Source organism: Garra rufa, chromosome 23 (assembly GCF_049309525.1).
Source record: "Garra rufa chromosome 23, GarRuf1.0, whole genome shotgun sequence".
Lineage (NCBI taxonomy): Eukaryota > Metazoa > Chordata > Actinopteri > Cypriniformes > Cyprinidae > Garra > Garra rufa.
Window position 1 is genome coordinate 20,648,131 of NC_133383.1, and position 24,986 is coordinate 20,673,116.

General features: G+C 37.6%; 2 protein-coding genes across 2 annotated transcripts in view; one reads left to right on the top strand and one right to left on the bottom strand.

The window, feature by feature from the left end:
* Window positions 1-235: 235 nt before the first annotated feature.
* On the bottom strand, window positions 236-3,283 carry chordc1b (cysteine and histidine-rich domain (CHORD) containing 1b). Its single transcript, XM_073829957.1, has 11 exons — window positions 3,132-3,283; window positions 2,736-2,785; window positions 2,569-2,625; window positions 2,344-2,483; window positions 2,046-2,149; window positions 1,899-1,957; window positions 1,729-1,799; window positions 1,506-1,611; window positions 1,151-1,270; window positions 908-970; window positions 236-685 (listed from the first exon to the last, which is right to left on the bottom strand). The coding sequence occupies exons 1-11, from the start codon at window positions 3,193-3,195 to the stop codon at window positions 515-517; spliced, it is 1,005 nt and encodes a 334-aa protein (XP_073686058.1). The 5' UTR covers window positions 3,196-3,283; the 3' UTR covers window positions 236-514.
* A 1,212-nt stretch (window positions 3,284-4,495) lies between these two features.
* Window positions 4,496-24,986, top strand: part of fat3b (FAT atypical cadherin 3b) — a 66,130-nt gene continuing 45,639 nt past the window's right edge. The window contains exons 1-3 of the mRNA XM_073829252.1: window positions 4,496-7,769; window positions 17,390-17,707; window positions 23,654-23,715. Coding sequence (XP_073685353.1) covers window positions 4,496-7,769; window positions 17,390-17,707; window positions 23,654-23,715 — 3,654 coding nt within the window. The remainder of the gene's footprint in view (window positions 7,770-17,389; window positions 17,708-23,653; window positions 23,716-24,986) is intronic.

Genomic DNA, 24,986 nt, shown 5'->3' on the forward strand with positions numbered 1-24,986 from the left:
TACAATGCTTCTTTCTCCAGAAGAATTAAACCCATATAAAATTCTTGGACTGGGGTGTTTTTAAATTGGTAATTGTTTCACAGCACTTATTTTGAATGACAAGTAGTCTATCACAAGAAAATGAGCACTTTCACCTTGACATCTCAGCAAGTATGAACTCTTACTCTGTATAACCAATATTAATTCGTGCAGCTTCGATGACTATCTGCATTGACCAAAAAACAAAACAGAACAGTGGAATGTGAAATGCTCCATTTACTAGGACAGCACTCGTTTTGGTCTGAATCAAAATATTGTATTAGAATAACTTGGTTCTTTGAGCAAGAGCTCTCTCAGAAAAACCCTCAAAGCATGCCCTGTACAATAAATCTATAATCCGACCTTGGACAAACATGAAGAGCTTTCAGAATTTACATAACACATTCATGCTTCATTATGTATCAAACCGGAGAACCAGAGAAAATGATTCTCACTTCTATTCAGAGAATAGCGGTTGTCTTAAGAGTCTCTTAATTTAGTCATCACACTCATCCTCACTGTCAGCATCTTTTTCTTTTTCTTTTTGCTTTGGAGGAGCTACAGGTGGAAGATCTAGTCGGGCCCATGACATCGGTTCTGCCTTCTTCATCACAATCTCAATTTTGGTAGCCATCATGTTCACCAAACTTTTACTTGCATCAATTACCTAAAGGGAAAAGCAAATGGACAAAAGTTTTAGAATTGTTAAATAATTTGATGCTTGCTTTGTATTGTGGTGCTAATGTTTTTGTTAAAGCAATACGCCTCAAAAGGTGGTGATTTTAGAACAACTAAGCAATGTTAGGCATGACGCTGAGTGGAAACCACCTATTCACTTTAGCTTTAATAAAATAATTTTTAAAAGTACTTAACTTAAGTCTATACTTACCCCCCACAAACTGATCTGCTGCTCAAATTCTTTCTCTCCTTCAAATATAATGTGGATTTTGAGCTGCAAGAATAAAAAAAACACTATTTTGCATTTTAAATTACTACTATACAGAATCTTGCAAATAAATGTAAAATTATACATAATAATATTGAGCACTAAAAAATAAAATAAAATCACACCTATGGAACTTTCTATGTAATGTCAGCATAAAATCCCATAGAAGTGACCTTGGTGTCTTACCACAGTGCTGTTCCCCTCCACTGAGCTCAGCTCAGGTACTGAATTTTTGGCATAAATGGAAATGATGACCTGACTTCCTGTTTGGTGCCAATCAAACCTGCATGGCACAACCTTCTTTCCCTGTGCACATATAGAAAAAAATGTCATGCTCTATTTAAAAAAAAGTTTCACATGTAAATGTATTCAACATTACGGCCTTCAACAAATTATTTAGTCATTTGGAACTTGGATACATGCCTGCAAAAGCCCAGATGCTCTAATTTTTTCTTTTGGACAGGATGTGAAAAAAACTCAAAGAAATCCAATTAAAGTAATATAGTGCTTTGACTTTTTAAACCTCATGGCAGACACTTACTGTATCTTTTTTCTTCCACTGATGCTTTCCTCGGGTACAGCCCTCCTGAGACAGAAACGTGTTGAAGTCTGAGGTTTTCCTCTTACAGCAGCTCCAATATTTCATCCTTTTATGCGAAAGGATAAAAAGAGGGCTTAATTGCAGAGTCCATGGATATATCTGAGAATTCTCCATTTAAACTTTTTTTTAGTAGTTTCTAGTACTTGATCGGGTGCTAATTTACCCTTCATGGAAGATAGGTACACCAGCGTGATACAAACATGTCTCATCATCACTGGCTGGTCCGCTGAACGTCTGAAAAACAGAATAATGAGAATCCATTGTTTATAATAGACTAAAGAGACTCAACGTGCCGTGGATTCTAATCGGAGAAGCTGGCAAAGAGAACAGTACCTTACTGCAGCCTCCATTCTTACAGGACGTCCCTATCTTAATTTCATCACTATCCTCCTCTATAATACAAGAAAGAGAATAAAATGCATCAGAATAAAAGACAAATATAGTAAAGGGTAGGGAAAAGGATGGTCAGGCTATTTTTACCTTTTATCTCCTGTGCATTTTCCTCAGTTAATTTAAGCTTTTCTAAAGCCTGTTTGAGCGACGGAGAGATCTTCTGTTGTAGACTAGAGAGAGGCTCATCTGGACTACAAAGACAATTAAAAAAAGCTGTTTTCAGTCATTTATCCTTAAGTGGTTGTAATATCAATGTGTGTTAATGAGAAGAACTTGTTCTCTATAGCAGATTTAATGCTGCATTACTTTATCTTCTGAACATCTGAACTAATGAGCCAGAAAATACAAATGGGGAAGACCCTGTCCTCTCCAAGTACGCTTTTACCTTGGTCGCTGAATAGACTCCAGAGGTTTTGGTGCATGGGTGATGCATTCATTCAACTTTGGCTTCTCCACAGAGGGCTTCACTTCAGGTTTAACAGGCTCAGAGGGCTTCTCCTGATTATGAGGGCCTTTTGTGCAACCCTAAGAGATTCATAAATACAGACAACAGTTTTAAAACTTTATATACAAAAACGCTCATTCAGTCTCAAAACATAAAATAACTCACAGCAATACTGAGGAAGTCCGAAAAGTCAGTTGTTCGTCTCTTGCAACAAGACCAACCCTGGAAAGCAATGAATAACATAATTTAAAGGGGTTAACTCTTAGTAACATAACAATGAAAAGGTTAAGTTTCACATTAATAAGTAAACTGATCTACTTGCATGTCCACACCTTCAATGCATCATGAAACACTGGCACTCCAGGGTGGTATGTGCATGCGTCTGTGGACGAGAAAAGATTGATAGTGTGAAATGTGACGTCAGAAGAATAGTCACATGTCAGTGTGGATTAAGTTTGCTACTCCAATTACTGCCATCTGTAAACTAAACAATATTGGACGAAACCCGAGCTATTAAGCATCATTCAAACGTTAATGGCCAGCTTTGTAGATGCCTCATTAAATTAGCAAACTAAATTACAAAAATAAAGTTCATATGTGACTCTTGAGAGGTCTGGATACATGTACATCAATAAACGTTATTAAACACAAGAGATTTTCTGTCGGCATTTAACGTTACCCTGCTATCTACCATAGCAATCCGGCTATCGTTTGTTGTTAAGTCTTACCATCTGAATTCTTCTCGGGGTCAAAACGTTGTCCACATGCCTTATTATAACACAGTACAGACATAATTTTTGACAGAAAAACGTATATTGTACAACGTGGTCAAGAGGGAACGATCCGGAGTCTTGACTAGCTTGCTGCTGCCGCTTCCCGTCTTGAGGTTCCTTCCGGAATCTTTCGTGAATTTCCGTAAATTGTCGTGCGGCGCTTCGGCTGCAAACGTCTGTTTTCGGAATGTCTCGGAATTAGTTGAAATGATGGGATCACGGAGTGAGAAATGGGATGCACCACCTAACGTAGTTGTGAATTAAAAACACTGACAAGGCTGTGCATGAAAATGAACCTCTATTCAATACTATTTCACGCCGTCAGATAAAATTAGCTTTTATTCTCCCGAAAAAAAAAAATCATTATTGTGTTATTTTTATATTGCAGGAATCCTACCTAAATGCATTTTGAACGATATTCTGAATAATATCAGTATCGATTTGCGCGCTATATTTAGCGTAAACACATTAATCTAATGCCTAATGTTTGTGTGAGATAAGGTTTGGATCATTTTGTTGCTATGGGACAGCAGCACCAACACCGGTTTCGTTTGCGCATTCACGGGATAACGTGCACTCGTGAGCGCGCTTCAGGGTGCGCGCATCGCTGATTTCAGTCAAGTGTGAGTGGCAGTGAGTCCTGTATGGCAAAGAAGTGAAGGATGTAGTTTCACAGAGAAGGCTCTTGGATGTCTGCAGCGCATAAATTTCTTTCTCCCAAAGCCAGAGGTAAGAGCTCATTCACATTTTTTTGATGCACTAATTGTCGGAGAACAAGTGACTGCTCGGTCTGAGTACCAAACATCTTTTACTAGACTCCACAGCGTTGAAAGTTTCATTTGATTGCAATCGCATTTTAATGGAGACTCGTGCGTTTATTTAAGAGATTATTGACTTAAAATCCAATAAAAATACAATGCCAAACTGTTTACTATATCTCATTTACTCAAAATTTCTCTTGTTGGACTTTACTTTCAAGAACATTTAAATATTATTTTTAATATTATTTGCTGTACGTGCATGTCACAAATGGCTATTAACCCTCATTTGTACTATTCGTTGCTGATATCAATCTTGCAGTGAGATTACCATCTAACTGGCTTGTCAGTGTTATGTGAAAGGGTATTACTGAGTCCATTGAGAACAGGGTCAGGTATTTATTTATTTTTTGACAATTTAATCCAATCCAAGGGCTTCTAAATTAATAATTGCCTTCACATTTATTTGAGTGATAGATCTGTCTTTGTGAGATGTATGTCTTAGATTGAGTTGGTTTACTGCATCTATATCTCTTATTTGCAGGGTAACTGGATGATGGCATGGCTATAAACAGCTGTCCTGGGAGGAGTATGAGGATCTATCTCTCCTTATTGCTTCTCCACCTGCTTCCTTGTTTGGGGCAACTGCAGGAGCCAGGGTCCTCCTCCTTTCAATTTACCGCCTCCATCTATAATGCCACCATTTATGAGAACTCTGCAGCTCGGACATACGTTAGAACTGAGGATAAAATGGGGATTCCTCTGTATAAGTCGGGTCCTTTGGACATCAAATATTCCATTGAGTCTGGAGACGACGAGGGGCTGTTTCAGGCTGAGGAATTTGTATTGGGGGACTTTTGCTTTCTCCGCATACAGACTAATGGTGGGAGTGCTGCCATCCTGAACCGTGAAGTGCAGAATAATTATACATTAATGGTGAGGGCTACCTTCAAAGGAGGCCTGGAGGCTTATGTGACGGCTAATGTGCAAATTATGGACATGAATGACCTCCGACCTTTGTTCTCACCCACTTCATATGCCATTGATATTCCAGAAAGTGCTTCGCTGGGAGCAAGCGTGGCTCAGGTCACCGCCACTGATGCAGACATTGGCTCCAATGGCGAGTTTTACTATTTCTTCAAAGAAGATGTGGAGGAGTTTGCTGTCCACCCAACCAGTGGGGAGGTCTCACTCACAGGCAAGCTAAATGCAAATAAGAACAGCAGATTTGACCTTGAGGTTTTAGCAGTGGATCGTGGGATGAAGGTTTATGGGAACAGTGGTATTAGCAGTACAGCCAAACTAGTGATGAGTGTTGTGCGTATCAATGAGTTCGCTCCAGCACTGACTGCAGTTGCACGTTACCCTTTATTATCAGACAAAGATCTGGTTTACGCCATTGTTACAGTTGAGGATTTGGACGAGGGACCCAATGGAGAAATTGAATGGGTTGCCATCATCGCAGGTGACCCACAGGAGCAGTTTGTCCTCGACAGAGCTCCACTTGGAAATGAGTACAAGCTGAAGATGTCTGAACCAGTCAACTGGGATAAATTTCCTTACGGTTGCAATCTCACTTTTCAAGCCAGAGACCGAGGAACACCACCAAGACTCTCGAACACTCAGTCTGTTCAGCTCTTGGTGAAAAAACCACAGTCTGTGCAGGTGAGTTTTGAGAAGAAGGTTTACAAAACCTCAATTATTGAGATTGCACCACCAGGGACCATAATAGAGACTGTGAGGATATCTCCAAGACCGCCGGTCATCAGCTATGCTCTAAGCCTGACCTCAGATTCAATTTATTTTATCATTAATCCACTCACTGGTGTCATCTCAACAGTGCAACAGTTTACCACATTAAACCAGGAGCTCTTTAAATTAGAGGTGATGGAGACTGTGAGTGGCATGACAGCAAATGTTCAAATCATGGTTGAGGATGCTAACAACAATTACCCTGTGTTTACCAGCACATCTTACGAAGTCTCTATCAATGAGAGTGTCCCAACTGGCACTGTCATTCTCACTGTATCTGCGGTGGATGATGATAAAGGTGATAATGGATGCATAACATACAGCATAGCCAGCCTTCAGTCCCTTCCGTTCATCATCGATCAAAATACAGGAGAGCTGACGACATCCAAAGGACTGGATTTTGAATCATCTTTGGAGACATACGTGTTTGCCGTCCGAGCCTCAGACTGGGGATCGCCATACAGGCGAGAAAGTGAAGTCAATGTCACGGTACAAATATTGAACATTAACGACAACCAACCGCTTTTTGAGCGTGTGTCGTGTAAAGGTACAATAGGACGTGATTTTCCTGTGGGCCAGACGATTATCATAATGTCTGCCATTGACATCGATGAGCTTGGGTTGGTTAAATATAAGATTCTGTCCGGAAATGAGCAAGATGTGTTCACTCTTAACCCAGACTCTGGGATGTTGTCATTGAGAAGACCCCTCTCTGCAATGAGCGTAAAGAACGAACAGTTCAACCTGAAAATAGCTGCATCAGATGGCGAGCTGCTCTCCGAACCCACCTTTGTAAATATATCACTGGTCAGAGGCAGAATGCCAGCAAGAAGTTTCAATTGTCGAGACACAAAAGTTGCGCAGAAGTTAGCTGAGAAGCTTCTGAAAAGAGCCACTGCCATTAGCAAATCCAAAGTGGAAGAAGGCTACACAGATCTATTTTCTGTCAACAGACAGACGCCTCAGTTTGAATCCTTTCCGTCAGACATTGTAGTTCGTGAGGACATGCCCGTGGGAGCAAGTGTCCTTCAAGTGAACACAAATGATGGTGACACAGGCTTCAATGGCCGCGTTCTGCATGCCATATCAGATGGGAACATTGACAGCTGCTTCAATATTGACATGGAAAGTGGCCTCATATACATCTATCAGCCACTGGACCGTGAAAGATCAGATCGGTACCTCCTTAACATAACTGTATATGACTTGGGCCTTCCACAGAGATCCAGCTGGAGATTGCTGACAGTTAACATTGATGATGTGAATGATAACAGCCCAGAATTCTCCCTCGAGAGCTATACTGCCGTAATACCAGAGAACGCAGCTATCGGCACGGAAGTGATCCGGGTCACAGCCTCAGATGAAGATCTCGGTCAGAACGGTGAAATCTCATATGCCTTGTTAACAAACCCCACATTGTTTGGCATTAACAGCGAGACTGGCTCTGTTTATGTGTCTGGTCAGTTGGACAGAGAGTCCACCTCGGATTTCACCCTGAAAATTCAGGCCAAGGATAAGGCAGAAAGAGGGAATCAGATGTTCTCAGAGACAACTCTGAGAGTTTACCTCGAGGATGTAAATGACTGTGCCCCAGTGTTTATTCCAAGGAGCTTTAGTTGCCGTGTGTTGGAGGACCTTCCTATAGGTGCGGTTATAGCTTGGCTGCAAACGCAAGACCCCGACCTCGGATCTGGGGGATGGGTGAGATACTCCCTGCCCAATGATTTCAATGGAACATTTAAGATTCATTCTGAAAGTGGTGCCATTAAGGTGGCCAAAGACCTGGACTATGAGAAACAACAATTTTATAATCTCTCAGTGGTTGCAGAGGACTTGGGCTTTCCAGTCAAGCTTCGCTCTGAGTCTTATCTTGAAGTGGAAGTCATTGATGTTAATGAGAACCTCAACGAGCCGTATTTCTCAGAATTTGCAGTGAGGGGCACAGTGAAGGAAAACTCTCGGCATGGAACAAGTGTCCTCCAGGTGACTGCTCAAGATGATGACAAGGGCAGAGATGGAGTAATCAGATACTCTTTTAAAGCTAGAAGTGGTCTTGGAAAGTTCTCGATTGATGAAGAAACAGGTATCTGTTTGATTCTTTTTTTTTTTGCTTTTCAGTTGCACTGTCTGCTATTCTTTGTCTTTTTTGAAAACTAGCCAGTCCTGAGTTGATGCTTGCACAATAAAACAAAACCTGTGAAAATGGTTGTGAATTTATGCCCTAACATTTTACTGCAGTGTGCTGACTGAATGGTATTAAAAGGTCACAGTGACGTTATTTCTCTTGGCAATGAATTTGTGCTCTGAGTCTACAATTGCCTCTGAAATTGCCGCCACTGGAGAAGACCACTGACCTAGAAAGGTAGGACTTGACCTCTGTGTGGTTTGAAACAGTGTGATTTTCACAGTCTGTGCGTTTCAAAATCTGTGAGATCTGGCATTTGCTGTGGGAACTGATATTTGCAACATTGGAGAAGAAAAAATGCTTAGTTGCTTAGTTACGACTTGTTGTGTGGTGCCAGCTTCACTATTAATTACGACTAATGACTATTGATTAGAGAACTACAACGGGCAGTAGGATGTAACTGTGGTCCTCCATTCACATGTCAGCTAATTAGGCTGAGCCTGTTAATCAGGCCCCTGTTTAAAGTAAGCAAGTGGTGCACGCTTGTGCCAAAACCTCAAATGAGCATGGATTTTCCACAGAGAATTGAATGCCCTACCAGCAGCAACAGACAAGTTGTAGTGGAAGCGGATACATGAGAACAAGAGTTGTCTTTCATCTTCAAAGTAAAACCTCTGGGACAAGTAAGGACAGTGGCATTGGCTGAGCACGCCCACTACACATCCACCTACCGGGATCCATTTAGTGGCCATGTTGCATGGTGTTATGAGTCCTTGTCGTTGTCAATGGACTTTTGAGATGATTGAAAGTGGGCAGTTTATGGAATAGACTTTCAAACACGCACAAATCAAAGCCACTTGATCTTGGCCGCGAGTTTAGACATGTTGGGTTGAAGTTGTGTGTATGTAAAGTGATCCCCATATACAAAGTCTCATTGCTCAGATGCAAGAGTGAACTAAAAAGGCTGGTGGGATTTATGAAGGCCTTATCGGCAGAGCGCTCTGCTGCTTTGAGCAGGCATTGGTATTCCTGCCCACACTTTGGGAAATAAATCAGAGTGCACTCTCACTCAGACGCCTGTCGAGAAACAAGTTCAGCTCTAATTTGCCTCTGAGATTTGGCCTCTTTTTCTCCAGAGTCAGGTTAAGTCCTTTATGTCAAAATCTCTCAGACACCTGTGCAAAGGGCTGCTTGTGCTGCACTTCCCCACATGCTGCACAAGACTGATGTATTCTGTTTTCCTTTTTGAAAGATAACATATTTTTGGAGCATATGGGAGTCGAGGATCTTTCCCACAAGCCCACTTCCTCTCACAGACTTCTTGAACTTTGATTGTAATTCAGGGGAGATATCAAGGGTTTTCCTTTTCATGCCTGCGTGGCATTCAGAGGAAACTTCTCTCAGACCGTAACAAAGATGCAGATTTGGAGTAGAATGAAAAAGACAGGCAAAAGATTTATGTTGCAAGAGAAAAATGCCTCTTCAGCATGTTTAGCCGCAATGCTTGTGAACCCTTGGTAATTCAAGATGCCTGGCATAAAAAGAACTGCCCTTGATCTTGTTTGTAGACATGAAGGATGAGTTGATGGCTTAGTTCTGCTTGATTACGTTCTAAATTCAGGACAAACCATGAATATTTGATTGTTTACATCTTAAAATATGAACAGCAATTTTTCTCAGGGAATTTGAAATTAAAATGGTGACACCAGATGCTATGAATATTGTGAAATTACATTATGGCTACCGTTTCACTTGCAGCAAAACATCTGCTATTAAACTAAATAGCATATGCACCAATGTGACTTGCATCTGAAATGGCTATTTTCTCTAATTTGCAAGTTCTTAGAGGATAATTGGGGCCTCTTTGTGATAATGCTAACCACAAAACACATAATCATCCTTTTAAGTCTGTTGCAGTTGAAGGACATGGCAGCGATTTCCTGCCTTCGGGCTCCATAAGCAGTCCTTGATGTTTATAATACACACCTGTTGGTTGACTTTCATGAATAATGCTAAATGCTAAAAGCAATGGCTTGTACAGCTAAAAACGCAGATGGATTTAGTGTTGTTTTCATTGACATGATCAGTGCTTTGAGATTCACAATCAGCTGAAAGCCAATTGCAGCGTGTCAGATCATTTGCATTGCTCTAGTCGCTTTTGCGACAGCAAATTAGTTTCAAATGCTTTACAAAATCAGCCACTTAGTGTAAATCCGTGTCTCTTTAATTTGAGCTGGGACAGGCCTCATGTTTTGTAGAATTTCTGATTCTCAGCATCAGAACCTGTGGGACTCCATCAAAACAGCCTCAGCTTCAAAGCTAGAATCTTTGAATCAAAACTGTGGAAAACATGTCTGAGTCTGTAGAGTCCTGTTCCAGACAGCATTGAAACCTTGTGTCACTTTTTTATGCCATCTGTCATATTTCTGACACGACTGATGTAGTTTCTCAGTGTGTGAATGTATAGGAGCAGAGCCCTGTTTTTTCAATGCGATCGCTAATTGCTTGTGTGACCTATAAATTTGCAGCAATTTGGCTCAAAGTTTTTTTTTTTTTATATTATGAACTTTTTGTTTCCGAACTGAGGTTATATAGTTATCTCATTTAAGAGTTTAAAAAGCAAACTTCATACATCTTTAACATCTTTGCGAATTTCAAAGGTTGTTTACTTCTGGAAAGCACTATGTTAGGACATGCTACGTTTCCTATATTCCCTGAGTTGCAAGACGTGGATGTAATAAGAGTACTTTTGGCTGGATTTCAGGCTGAATTGCACCCCAATTTACTCCTATTGCAGTATAAAAAGAATTCAAGCATGTTTAAAAGCAGAAGAAACGGCTCATTAGTGAACCTTCTCTCCATCTATCAAATTCACTTTAACTCAAACTATCTAGATTAATTGGTACACTTTTCATTTAACCCTCATTTTCTGTTTGGGGCTGAAAGACTTCTATTTTTAGCTCCAAATGCTTATCAATTAAGTGCCAGGTTGATACGTCTTGACTCGTGCTAATCTTATGAGAAGTGATCATAAAGAAACCTTTCAGCTTGATAACCTGCTTCAAATGGACCAATCTTATTTAGTGCCTATTTGAAAGTCTTTATGTCTTAACGTTATTTATGTCCTAAATTAAAGGTTTAATCATTTCCTTCCACTGGGGTTTGATTAGTCAAAGGAAGACCGAAAGGTGAAGAGGTTAATTTCATTTCAATTTATTATTTTTACGCATACACGTTTAGGATCTCTGGGACTTCAGACATACTGGGTTAAAATTTGGAGTTGCAAATTGACATACTGCTCTTGCTATTTCTGATATATGCTATTTATATATGTGATCCTGGAAAAACAAAACCAATCTTAAGTAGGCAAAAATAAATTGTATGGGTCAAAATATAGATTTTTCTTTTATGCCAGAAATCATTAGGATATTAAGTAAATCATGTTCCATTAAGATATTTTGTAAATTTCCTACCGCAAATATATAAAAACTTAATTTTTGATTAGTAATATGCATTGCTAAGAACTTCATTTGGACAACTTTAAAGGCGATTTTCTCAATATTCAGATTTTTTCTTGCACCCTCAGATTCCAGATTTTTTTAAACAGTTGTATCTTAGCCAAATATTGTCCTATCCTAACAATCAACAGAAAGCTTATTTATTCAGCTTTCAGATGATGGATAAATCTCAGTTTCAAAAAATTGACCCTCATGACTGGTTTTGTGGTCCAGGGTCACATATTGGATATGAATTACACAAAAATTCAAATGTAAGTTTATGCATAGGAACTATTTATTGACAAAAATAATGACTTTTTTTTTTTTTACAATACATGATGTAAGAATGTTGGTAAAATCACTTTCTTTTGTAATTTCGTATAAATAAATAAAAAATGAGATTGTATTGGCACATGAGCAGCTGGCAAATGTGAGGTCAGCAAAACGATCATGTAAAACACAAAAGAAACTGTTTATTGTGTTTTAAACTGGTTTTGTAATAGAGTGCTGTAGGGGTGTCATTTTTGTAGGCCAAAACCCAGAAATTACTTTTTAGAATTTTAGCACTTCCAATTCCATTGTCCATGGTTTTTGGTTAAATGCCAGAAATAAAGTCTGTGGTTAACACAAGCTCAAGATTTTTTTTCACATTCTATGAATTAATACATTACTAATATCCCTTGTGAGCATTTATGGCATACTGACATAGTTTGGGTCATAGGTCATAGTTTGGGCATATTTTATGCAAAATACTAGCTGTGGGCAAGCGCTCCATCATTATAATCCCGATTCAGTATTAGAATGTGGTTAGGAGAGAGTTTATGTGCACATACACCTGTCCATGTGAAATTTTGCGTAAGAACATACACAAAATCTTACACATCAGTGAACAAGGCCAAAGTACTTTTTAAGATGATGTTTGTCCGCTTCATCTGTATGTTTTGTGGTCTCGCTCTCTGTTTAACAGGTTGATTAAAAAGTAAAATAAGGTGAACTGGTTTTGTTTGTCTTTGAAGGTGTGTATTGAGAATATAGCAGATTTCCTCCAGGCAAACTGACCTGTCACACTGTGTTAGTTCACTGAGCAACCATTCAGTTGGCTTCAGATGTCCCTGTTTAGTTTTCACCCATATCCTTTGTGTCTTTGTCCCCTCGGGTGTCCTACTTCTCAATGCTTTTAAGGTTTTAGTAAGAATCAGGGACCTGCATGGTGTGTGTGTACTCCTCTTTTTTTTCCCAGCTTCTGCTGGCTGTGAGGGTCGGAATCCCCTCGGCTGAATCACTTCACGGCTGGGTGGTTTTGTTCTGTGCCATGGTTGACCGATCGACTCATTGCATTGCATTGCACGGCCGCGAAATGGGTCATTCTGTCAGCGACGCCCCTTCCTATCAGTGATCGTATTTACATGTGCCCGTGATGCAATGTCGAAGTGCTCCTAATCACAGAATGGCAGAGCCAGCACTTTGGTCAGGAATGATTAGATGTGCTGTGCTGAAGACCTGAAGGTCATACGGTCTCTGAGTGGAGCGTTTGTACCCTGCGGTGGGATTCCCAGCCCATCTAAAGTTAGTGGTATGTCCAAGATGTCAGTTCGGATTGGACACCACCAGCTAAAAATCTGTCAGCTCAGCAAACATGTCCCCTGCAAAAGTGTAACTGTGTTACACCTAAAGTGCAAACAGCCTGTTTGACACAATGTTATATAGAGGAGACTGGGACTAGTTGTCCCTTTTCACTTCAGTAAATTTCTGTTTCTCATGTGTTGCATATAAGGCCCTATGAAATCTGTTTTTGTTTTTTTTGTACGAATTTCGTAAAACTGTTTTTAAAGGTGCCATAGAATGGAAAATTGTATTTACCTTGGCATAGTTGAATAACAGTTCTGTACATGGACATGACATACCGTGAGTCTCGAACACCATCGTTTCCTCCTTCTTATATAAATCTGGTGTTTGCAAAAGACCACTGAAAAATAGGCTAATCCTAACATAACAGCGACTATGACGTTATAGTCGCGATCATTAATAGTCACGCCCCAACATTTGCATAGCCTAATCATCAGAAGTTCTGCAGCTAGGCTATTGTGAAAAAAAAAAAAAAAAAAACGAAGTGAGGACAATAGCGAAAATGGCAGATTACGGTAATAAATGTTATGTTCCAGATTGTGCAGGTCCTCCATGTGCGAGCTACTGAAATGAGCCACTTTGTGAAACAGCCAATCAGAGCAGAGCTCATCATTATTATTCATGAACCTTCCAAGTAAGGTAATAACAGACCATTTCTTTCTAGTGACAAATCATAGGGTTATAAATGGACCTGTAAAACTGTTTCTGGAGAATTGTTGCCCTTTCCTATGCCATATACCTTCTATGTAGATATTAGAGAACAATTTAAAATATTGTATCAATGCATTCTATGGCACCTTTAAACAAAAATAAAGTTTTTAAGGCCCAGCTTATATTGTTATTTGGCAACACAGCGCTGGGTAAATATCGGACAGAACTAGGGCTGCAACGATTCGTCGACGTTGTCGACAAAAATCGATAATAGAAATAGTCGACAATGAATTTCATTGTCGATGTTGTCGCCAGACAACCGAGTGAGGCATCTTTCTGCCGAGAGTCGCACATACGCAGCTTCTATGCTGAGCGATAACATACAGAAATGGCGGCGTCCAACGCAGCAGCTGCACGTACCAAAACACGCCCGTTTCACACATACTCCGTCTGCTGTGCGTTTTTTTTTTTCCACACCCATGTTAACGGATTAGAACGTTCACAATGTACGGACTGCAAACGCGTTCTGTGTGAAAGCAAAACGAGTCTGTGCTTCTTCTGCACCGCATACGTAACGCACACGGACTGTAGACGCACTGCAGACTGAGTATGTATGAAACAGGAGTAAAGTTTGGGAGCATTTTAGCCTGCTACGGCGAATTAAAATATTACCTGCATGGTTTGTAAAGCAGTCCTTGCGCATCACGGCAGCACCTCTGTGATGCACGAACATTTAAAGAGAAAGCACGTCGGACAGTTGAATGAAACGGAGTTTGGCTGGCCTCGGTAAGATTTAAATAACATGGAAGCCAATACGTTTTGTTTTGGATATACATTTTTGTTTACTGTTTTATTGCTGCTGATGGTTTACAGGAAGAAAATGTTTACTTGATTTTAATTTATTTTTTCTTATAAAACAAATGTGCCTGTCCATTAAAAAAATTATAGAGTTTCTTAATTTATGCATTTATGTCTGTACTGACCGAGCACTGTGCCTAATTGGTTTTAGACAGGGCATTTTTATTTACTTTTAGTATGAATTGGCCTATCAGCAGCAAAATATGCATTTTTTATTGAAGTACCCCCTTCTTTCTTGTGTTTACTATAATTTTCCACATAATTAAAGCAATCTCATGCTAAATTTGAGAAAAATTGAATAATTATCCGATTAGTCGACTAATCGTTTCAATAGTCGGTGACTAGTCGACTATTAAAATAGTCGTTAGTTGCAGCCCTAGACAGAACAAATGCTGGGTTATTTTGACCCAGCTAGTTTGTTAAATGTTTTTACCCAACATGCTAGGTTGTTTTATTTGTTTTAAAAGTATTATATTGCTGGCTTAAATGGGCTGGAAATGTAAAAAATACACACAGAATTATAGAGGCAACAGCAATAATCAAAAGGTGAACATTTATTAAGCAAGAACACCCATGGACAAATTGAATTTATCTGGCTACAGCATAGTTTACAATATTACTTATATTTACAACTTGTTTAACAAGCGTTTTAGAAATAAATGGAACATTTAAAAGCAGCTTTTTTATCAATCAGTTTGTGCAAGGCAAAAGGCATTTTCATCATGCAAAGGAAACCGTTGCTGACACAGCTGCGATCTCTTCTTTGTATGTTGCGTTGTGTAAAATAATATCATTTACAGCACAGTGAAGACTTTATAAATTAAATAAAATGTATACAAATCTTTATTTCACTGAAGAAGTGCACCAAATCAGCGCTGAGAACCGCTCTCTCCTGTAGAGGACACAAAAAGGCAGCATTTTGACTGTATCTCAGCAGCTCTGGGTTGTTTAGTTGGAGACAGTTTCAACCCAGTGGTTGGGTAGAAAAAAATAACCCAATAAAAGTGACCCAGCACCTTCGTTACAGAAAAACTACCCAGCACCTGGGTAGAAATATTTAAAATAACCCAATAAAATGTGCCAGCAAGCTGAACCCAGCATTTGGGTTAAAAAAATAACCCAGCATTTTTTATAGTGAACAAAAATTACCCACCTGGGTAAAAATATTAAAAACTACCCAATAAAATGACCCAACAGGCTGAACCCAGCATTTGGGTTAAAATAATAACCCAGTATTTTTTAGTGTGTGTATGTAATATGTTTTTTTTTTCTCAAAATCAGTTGTATTTTGATTCTGTGTTTTCCATTGTTTTTCTGGATTCCATTTTAATGGTTTCATTAAATTTTAATAAATTAGTTTTAATTAAATTAGTCTCTAAGTAGTTGATTTTATGAAAAATCAACTACTTAGAGACTCCCCCACTGGAAATACTTTGTGTTTAAATTTTTCTGGTAAAAAAATATTGTAAATACATTTTCTGGTAAATATTGCTTAAAAAGTAATGTTTAATAATTAATTTATCATAAGCAGTAGTACTATCATTACATTTAAGTAATATATTTCTGTCACAGTTTCAAGTTACATTGAACTTTTATTTTAAATGAAAGTAAAGTGACTCTCAGAGCATTTCTAGAAGTTAAAATGATGTGTTCATGTACTCCTATATTGAGGCGTCAAAGGCTGAAAACGTGCTTTTTCAGTATTTGTTAATTAAATAAAACCGCTTGTCACGGTCATGCATTCTATATTGCATTTTGATTTAGGTGTACTGACCTACTTTTGATTTATTCATCCCAAATTTGGCAAATTCAGTGACATTCTGTGTTATAGAGTAAATTCCATTTTTATGACTGGATTTGGCTATTCTATCCATGTTTTCCGCATTACGGAAATTATAGGGTCCTAATTGCATCACCACAGATTTTTTTTGCTATGATGAATTGTACATCTAAGGCTGTGCATTGATTTATTCATGATTCATTGATTGAAGTTTTATTGAAAATAATTACAGATAAATTAGGTTATTTAATCACATTGAATTTCATATATCAATATTTGCTTAAACTTATGAGGATTTAATTTATAAGAATAATTAAAAAATAAAAAACAGATGCACTAATTATAGACTTAAACATCTGGATCATTTATCATATATTAGAAGTACTCACTGAAATAACATATTAAATTGACTGCCCTATATTTTAATTCATACATTTATGTAATTTACATTTTTAATCTACACAAGAAGATCTACAGGAAATACTTAATTCTCCCAATATGTAGAAAGACTTTACTGTAAATTGTAGAAAACCTTTTGTGACAACCTGCCCCATTTGACCCCTATAACATTGCCACATTGAATCATTTCTTTCATATGCTTTTATATGCATCTAATCGTTTCACAATTGAGTTGTGGGCAATAGACTGTAGTCAGCGAACAAACCTCCTCGCAAAAAAAAAAAAAAAAAAAAGGCATTTTCTCTGAATTGCTTTAGGTTGGTCTCAGGTATCGTTGACAGTTGAGTAAATTTCCCCAGAGAAAATCTGAAGAAAAATTACACTTTTAGGCGGACCACACCAGCTCTGGTTTTGAAACACTCTGCTGAACTGACTCTGGATTTGGGGAGTGTGCGTCTAAAAACATTAATCTTTCAGCCTGACTCTAATCTCCTCAAAATGTTAGGCACATTACAGTTTAATAAAGTTTGACACCAGAGTTTGACTCATGGTTGGGTTGGACGTTTTTGATGTGTAGTTGAATCACAAACCAAGTTATGGATAGCCTGAAAAGTGAGTGAATGTTCCCAGCTCACTCAGGGCACAGTGCTGATAGTGGTTGATGTGTCATAAAAAATGTCATAAAAGCTCACAAAGTGTGTGAAGTACTTCTTGTTGAATTCATCAAGCAGATGATCGATATTAAATGTTTTTCTCTGTTCTTACAGGAATGATTTACACCACTGGCAGCCTGGACTGCGAGACTCAGGATTCATACTGGCTAACGGTGTATGCAACGGACCGTGGCGTGGTGCCGCTCTCTGCCTCTATTGAGGTGTTTATCCAGGTGGAGGATGTCAATGATAATGCACCTTTGACCTCTGAACCCGTCTACCACCCGTATGTCATGGAGAACTCTCCCAAAGATGTGTCTGTGGTCCGTATCCAAGCCCAGGACCCGGACGTTACCGCCTCAGATAGCCGTCTCATGTATCGTATCACTGCTGGGAATCCGCAGAACTTCTTTTCCATTGATTCCAACACAGGTAATAAAAAAACTGTACTTCTCTGTTAAAAAATAAGAAAACTCATAAAATCTTATATTATATAATATCTCACATTTTTATTACTTTTCATTATTAAGGCTGCAAATTGATTGAAATTTTTATTTCAGTTAAATTCAATCTAATTTAGTTGCATATATCAATTTGCTTGATATTATAAGGAATTAACTTGAAATATGAAAGACAAAACTCTTGATTATAGACTTAATTAAATGTCAGATGAATTTATCACATTTACATTAACACAATACATTTGCTTGGGAATGAATAAGTGATCTATAAAATTATACTAGTAAATGTATTCAATTTACATTTTATGCAACTTACCTTTTTAATATACCACTCAAAATGAGTAATATATATGAGGTTATACCGCTTGAATTTGTAATTAACATTTTGACGTTTGCATTTTTAATATAAATATGCAAATGTAATAACATACACAAATGTTGTTGTTGTTTTTTTTGGTAAAGTTTGAATGCTCATCAAGGCTTAATTTGTTTGATCAAAGAACCAGAAAATTAGTAATATTGTGAAATATTAATTCAATGTAAAATAACTGTTTTCTTTAATACATTTTAAAATGTCATTTATTCCTGTGATCCAAAGCTAAATTTTCAGCATCATTACACTAGTTTTCAAAATGTATGTTAAAATTTTTTTCTTGCTTACTCTCTTTGAAATAAATTAATACTTTTATTTGGCAAATAAAAAGTGACAGTAAAGACTTATATTTTTTTAGAAAAGATTTCTATTTTGAATAAATGCTGTTCTTTTTAACGTTTTATTCATTAAAGAATCCTGAAAAAATAACTGTTTTCAACATTGATAATAAAAGTAATAAATCAGTATATTAGAATGATTTCTGAAGGATCATGTGACCGTGAAGACTGGAGTAATGGATGATGAAAATTCAGTTTTGCATCACAGAAAGAAATTATTTTTTAAAGTATATTAATATAAAAAACTATTATGAATTGCAATAATATTTCATAATATTACTTTTTCCTGTATTTTTGATCAAAAAAATTGAACTTTAATGAGCATAAGAGACTTTAAAAAAAAAAAATCATGCTGCATACATTTGTAATTTTCCTTTTTCGATAAATACAAATAAAGTAATTATATACAGATTATACTACATACAGTGGTGGCCAAAATGATTGGAACACCATTTCATATATTTTCACCAGTTAAAAAAAATGGTTTTAAGTCTGTTAATCTTTTGCTATAGTGTGTCAGAAATATCAGTTTACATTTTCAAGCATTCATTTTGCCATTAATTGTAATAATCCAGTGAGATTTTGTTGCACAAATAGTCTGACAACAGCCAGTGCTCCAAACAGAGATCTGAGTCTGTCTGAAATGACATGAAGAAACAAACTAAGACAGACTAAATCCAGAAGAACTGTGACAGTGTCTCCAAGATGCTTTAAGAAACCTACCTGCAAAGCTACAGTACTGTAAAAAGTTTTAGGCACATGTTTAAAAATGAGGATGCTTTCAGTAGATTTTTTTTCTATCAATTAACGTCTATTGACTAAATTAAATCAACACTTGGTGTGACCATCCTTTGCATTAAAAGACGCTTTTGCCCTAAGTGCACTTGCACATAGTTTTTCAAGTAGCTTTGCAGGTAGGTTTCTTGAAGCATTGAGATGTCGCCACAGTTCTTCTGGATTTACTCTGTCTCAGTTTGTTCTGTTTCTTCATGTCATTCCAGACAGACTGGATAATGATGAGACCAGATCCCTGGCTGTTGTCAGACTCCTTGTGCAAACAAAAATCTCACTGGATTATTACAATTAATGGCAAAATGAATGTTTGGAAATGTAAACTGATATTTCCTACTGACACACTACAGAAAATATAGAAGTAACTGATTTAAAACCATTTTTAGCTGGTGAAAATACTAGTGTTCTAATAATTTTGGCCACCACTGTATATTTGTAATTTACATTTTAATATAAAAATGTAGTGTGTGTGTGTGTACATACAGTGGTGTGAAAAAGTGTTGGCCCCCTTCCTGATTTTACTTTTTTTTTTTTTGCATGTTTGTCACACTTTAACATTTCAGATCATCAAACAAATATAAATATTAATCAAAGATAACACAATTAAACACGACATGCAGTTTTTGAAGTTTTTTATTATGAAGGGAAAACGAAATCCAAACCCACATGGCCCTGTGTGAAAAAGTGTTTGCCCCCTAAACTTAACTGGTTGGGCCACCCTTAGCAGCAACAACTGCAATCAAGCGTTTGCGATAACTTGCAATAAGTCTGTTACAGCGTTGTGTGGGAGTTTTGGCCCACTCATCTTGGCAGAATTGTTGTAATTCAGCCACATTGGAGGGTTTTCGAGCATGAACCGCCTTTTTAAGGTCATGCCACAGCATCTCAATATGATTCAGGTCAGGACTTTGACTAGGCCACTCCAAAGTCTTCATTTTGTTTTTCTTCAGCCATTCAGAGGTGGATTTTCTGGTGTGTTTTGGATCATTGCCCTGCTGCAGAACCCAAGTTCGCTTCAGCTTGAGGTCACGAACAGATGGCTGGACATTGTCCTTCAGGATTTTTTGGTTGACAGCAGAATTCATGTTTCCATTTATCACAGCAAGTCTTCTAAGTCCAGAAGCAGCAAAACAGCCCCAGACCATCACACTACCACCACCAGATTTTACCGCCGGTATGATGTTCTTTTTCTGAAATGCTGTGTTACTTTTACGCCAGATGTAATGGGACACACACCTTCCAAAAAGTTCAACTTCTGTCTCGTCAGTCCACAGATATTTTCCCAAAAGTCTTGATGTGTTCTGGCAAAACTGAGACGAGCCTTTATGTTCTTTTTGCTCAGAAGCGGTTTTCGTATTGGAACTCTGCTATGCAGGCCATTTTTGCCCAGTCTCTTTCTTATGGTGGAGTCATGAATACTGACCTTAACTAAGGCAAGAGGGGCCTGCAGTTCTTTAGATGTTGTTGTGAGGTCTTTTGTGACCTCTTTTTGAGTCGTCGCTGCACTCTTGGGGTAATTTTGGTCATCCGGCCACTCCAGGGAAGGTTCACCACTGTTCCATGTTTTCGCCATTTGTGGATAATGGCTCTCACTGTGGTTCGCTGGAGTCCCAAATCTTTAGTAATGGCTTTATAACCTTTTCCAGACTGATAGATTTAATTAATTTCTTTCTCATTTGTTCCTGAATTTGTTTGAATTTCAACACTTTTTCACACAGGGCCCATGTGGGTTTGGATTTTTTTCCCCTTCATAAAAAACCCCTTCATTTAAAAACTGCATGTTGTGTTTACTTGTGTTATCTTTGATTAATATTTACTTATTTATTTGATGATCTGAAACATTTAAAGTGTGACAAAAATGCAAAAAAATTTAAAATCAGGAAGGGGGCCAACACTTTTTCACACCATTGTATATAATATACTGTATGACCCTGGACCACAAAACCAGTCATAAGGGTCAATTTAAAAACTTGGGTCAAAATGAATAAATAAGCTTTCCATTGATATATGTACAATATTTGTCAGAAATACAACTATTTGAAATTCTGGAATGTGTATGTGGGTGCAAAAAAATCAAAATACTGAGAAAATTGCCTTTAAAGTTGTCCAAATGAAGTTCTTAGCAATGCATGTTACTAATCAAACACTAAGTTTTAATATATATACGGTAGGAAATTTACAAAATATCTTCATGGATCATGATCTTTACTACTTATCCTAATGATTTTTAGCATAAAAGAAAAATGTATCTTATATTGCTACAAATATACCTGTGTTACTTGTATACATTTACACATTAAATTGGTCATTTACATGTTGCCATTTACATTAATATCAGCAATTCTGTAATATAAGATTATACTGCATACATTTATATTGATAAAATAAGCAAATCTACAAGAAAAAAATAATACATAATGTATTTCCCTCTGAAATGTAAGCAAATAATCTTTGATTATTTTTCCGATTGAAATTTCCGTGCACCGTCTCCCAGTCCAATCACGTTCACAAATGCTTTCACAAGTACTACTAAACAAACTGAGCAGCACAGGCTGTAATCTGCTCGGTGTCAGGACATTCTAGTGTGAAGTGTTAACACACATGCAGAGTTCTGATCCCATGGCATGCTGGGTGCATGCTGCACTGCTGATTACACCGAGGTGCTGCTTTCCTTGTCATTTGAGAAGTGAGTCATGGGAGCTTATGTATGCAGCTGTAGTCAGTGAATTAATTAAACAAGGTTTGGTTGCCAGCAGGAAAGCTTTTCATTCTACTATCGGCAAATCCCTCCAAGGCAGCATGTGGCACCAAGTATTTACACTGGAATACAGCGGTTTAAGCTCAATAAATCTAACTCAATATGTATAATGAGATGTGAGCGAGTGTGTGCATGCATTGATATGTAGTGAGCAAAGAGGTAGTAATACTGTATTGCACTCTATATGAAAGCCTCTGAAGTGTTCAAGGATGAAATATATGAAAAACAAAATCTGAAAGGAAATGAAATTATGATCGAATCAACCCAAAAGTATCAAACCTTGAACGCTTTTTTAGTTTGACCCTGGACTGCAGTCATAGATTCTGCTTTAGCTTCAGCCACTGCTGGGAAAAAGCCGTTGTAATTGCTCCCCACTTATCTAGCTCTCTTTTTGTGATTGTCTGTTGAACTCAGCCTAAGTGTTCAGATAAATTGCATTGTGAGCTCTTTTATAAAAACAAATGTGCTGTGACTAAGCCAGCAACCAATTACTGCACCCTGAAAATAGAGAGTGCATGTTTGATTATTAGTTTAGAGCGCTTGCCTCTAATAGAGTCATATCTTATGCGATTTCTTTTCGCTACAACAACATCTTTATACTTCAATGGATGGCTTATGAGCGCAAATCCTTTCCGTACACTTTCCTCGGTGTGCTTCTGTCCCTCGACGGCTGTGTGAGTTCATAGCTCCTCTAATTTCTCTAATTGAGTCTCTCTGGATGACACACATTAGGGAATACTGTGGATTCCAGCAGTGCAATTCAACCTGTGCCATCAGGAGTTCTTTTGTTGCCATGGTTATATTTCACAGAGAATCACTGGCTCAGAAAGCACGTACAAAAGGTTTATGTTAGATAAATAATAGGAACTTGTGCTAAAATGGTCGCGGTGTTCTTCAAAATGATTAAATTTGCAGTACGTTTGTACATGGTGCATGTATTTCTTAAAAGCAGGTTCTCAGACAATCTCACGAATGTCTTTGTTCTGTGGAACGTGGAAGGAGAAATGTACTCTGAAACTTCAAAAAGGATTCAAAAACAGCATAAAAGTATCATAAAAGTCATCCGTATTACCGATGTGCACTGTAGTCCAAGCTCAGGGTGAGAAACTGACTCAAATATAAGTTACACATCCTTCAAACTTGTCTTTTTATGATTGACGAGATGAGGATGGGTGGATATTTTTTTTTCTCCATTTCGTATAGAGATTTTCAAGCCCTCTTTTCTACAGCTTGTCAATATGTCCACAGCATGAATTGTTGTCAAACCCATAGACTTACTTAAAATTATTTACCTTCCGACTCTGGCATCCAGATGTCTTGCGCCTTAAGGAAGCATTCATATTCAGGATTGTCTTCCTGTTCTCAATCTCTGCTGTTCTCTCTGCACTGAAGTGTTTTTTTAAAGCCACCAGGGGTTTGAAAAATAACCCTATGCATTCTCCACATGCCATCTGTGGGTTTACGCCAAAGGCGTGAGCTGCTCTTTTTTTTTTCTGCAATAAACAAACAGTGTTGTAAATTTATGAACCCTTACTGACATGCTATTAATCACTGTCGAGTGGAGCGGCTTTCCATGCTGATTGTCGCAGCTCTTTCGTTTCACAATTGTCATGGAAGTTTGTGGCTTATTCGTAATTTTTTCAAAATGTTTTTCAGGACTCATCACCACCACGTCAAGGAAACTGGACAGAGAGCAACAAGCAGAGCACTTCCTAGAGGTACTGAATACTTCTTTACCTGTCAGATTGTAGCAGTAATTTTAAGCAAGGAAATAAAAACAAAACCACTATTAATAATGATGTCACATTCTAAGCAGGATGATTAGTGAAGAGGATGAGGCAGGAACCGGAGTAAAATAAAACTGGTATTTATTAAAGAAAACAACGATGAACATTGAGACAAGCAAACGGAAATAACGATTAACGACGGACACTGGGGAGTGAACTGACAAAGACTTAAATACACTACAAACAGGGCGTGGTTACAAACGAGATAACAGGATAACGAGGGGGAAATACAAATAAGGGCAAGACTATACCAAATGAATACTAAACCAAAGGGGGAAACACGGACAAAACCATAATGACTAGAAACAGAGGGGGAAAACACAGGGAAGACAGAACAGAACAGACTAAAATCCTGACAAATGATGCTTGTCATTCAAAGTTCAGTTTGGGATATTCCTTCTTGATATCTACTGAGCAGTTGATAAATAAACAGTAAATTTTTTTTTTTTGTAAAGTGTCCAATGTTTTAAGAAGAAATGCATTTTTATGTGGTGTGAAGTCTGAAGGAAATGGTGTCACCCCAGAGGACATGGTTTTCAGAGACAAAATGAATCAAGTTCCATTTAATAAAACAGACACTTGTAGAATATATTTATACACATTTGTATGCTTTTTTTTATTTATAAAAGTTGTAATTTATTGAACCATTCTTTAGACAGTCACACCATAGAACATTACGTTACACTAAAGGACAGAATTTGGTGGTTATTAAAGTATTTCTATTTAATTTTGAACATGTCAAAGGAGAAAGAAAGTTTAATGTTGATACAGACAATATCAACATGTTTTTTTAAACAAAACAAAATCATTTTCATCAACATTCTCTTTCATTCTCTTAGTCAATCAGTATGTAACTAAAACTCTTCTAGCCCCCGCACTGCATGTGCGACACAGCTATATATGATTGATATTCAAATTATATTCATTAAGATGTGAATTAATTTTTATAACTATATGGCTGCTGCTTTCGATTTACTTTCTGCATCGTTCTCTTAGGATCATCTCCTTTCTTGTGAATCCGTTAATTTTCTGTCTATATTTCCATGTCCTATCTTTTCCACTCATTTCTCTCCCTCAATTCTTTCAGTCTCAAAAACAAAGTATCACATTTCATACTTATTTTCATGACACTATATAACAGTATTTTCCGCAAAACAGTAGTTCTCTGCAAAAACATCAGAAAAAAAGTTTAAATAATGTAA

Excerpts from the sequence above, each read along its gene's own strand:
- chordc1b (XM_073829957.1), bottom strand. The coding sequence starts at position 3,195 with ATGTCTGTACTGTGTTATAATAAGGCATGTGGACAACGTTTTGACCCC. Across the intron at positions 2,484-2,568 it reads CGGACTTCCTCAGTATTGCT|GGTTGCACAAAAGGCCCTCA; the intron begins GTGAGTTATTTT and ends TGAATCTCTTAG. Across the intron at positions 1,958-2,045 it reads AAATGCACAGGAGATAAAAG|AGGAGGATAGTGATGAAATT; the intron begins GTAAAAATAGCC and ends CTTGTATTATAG.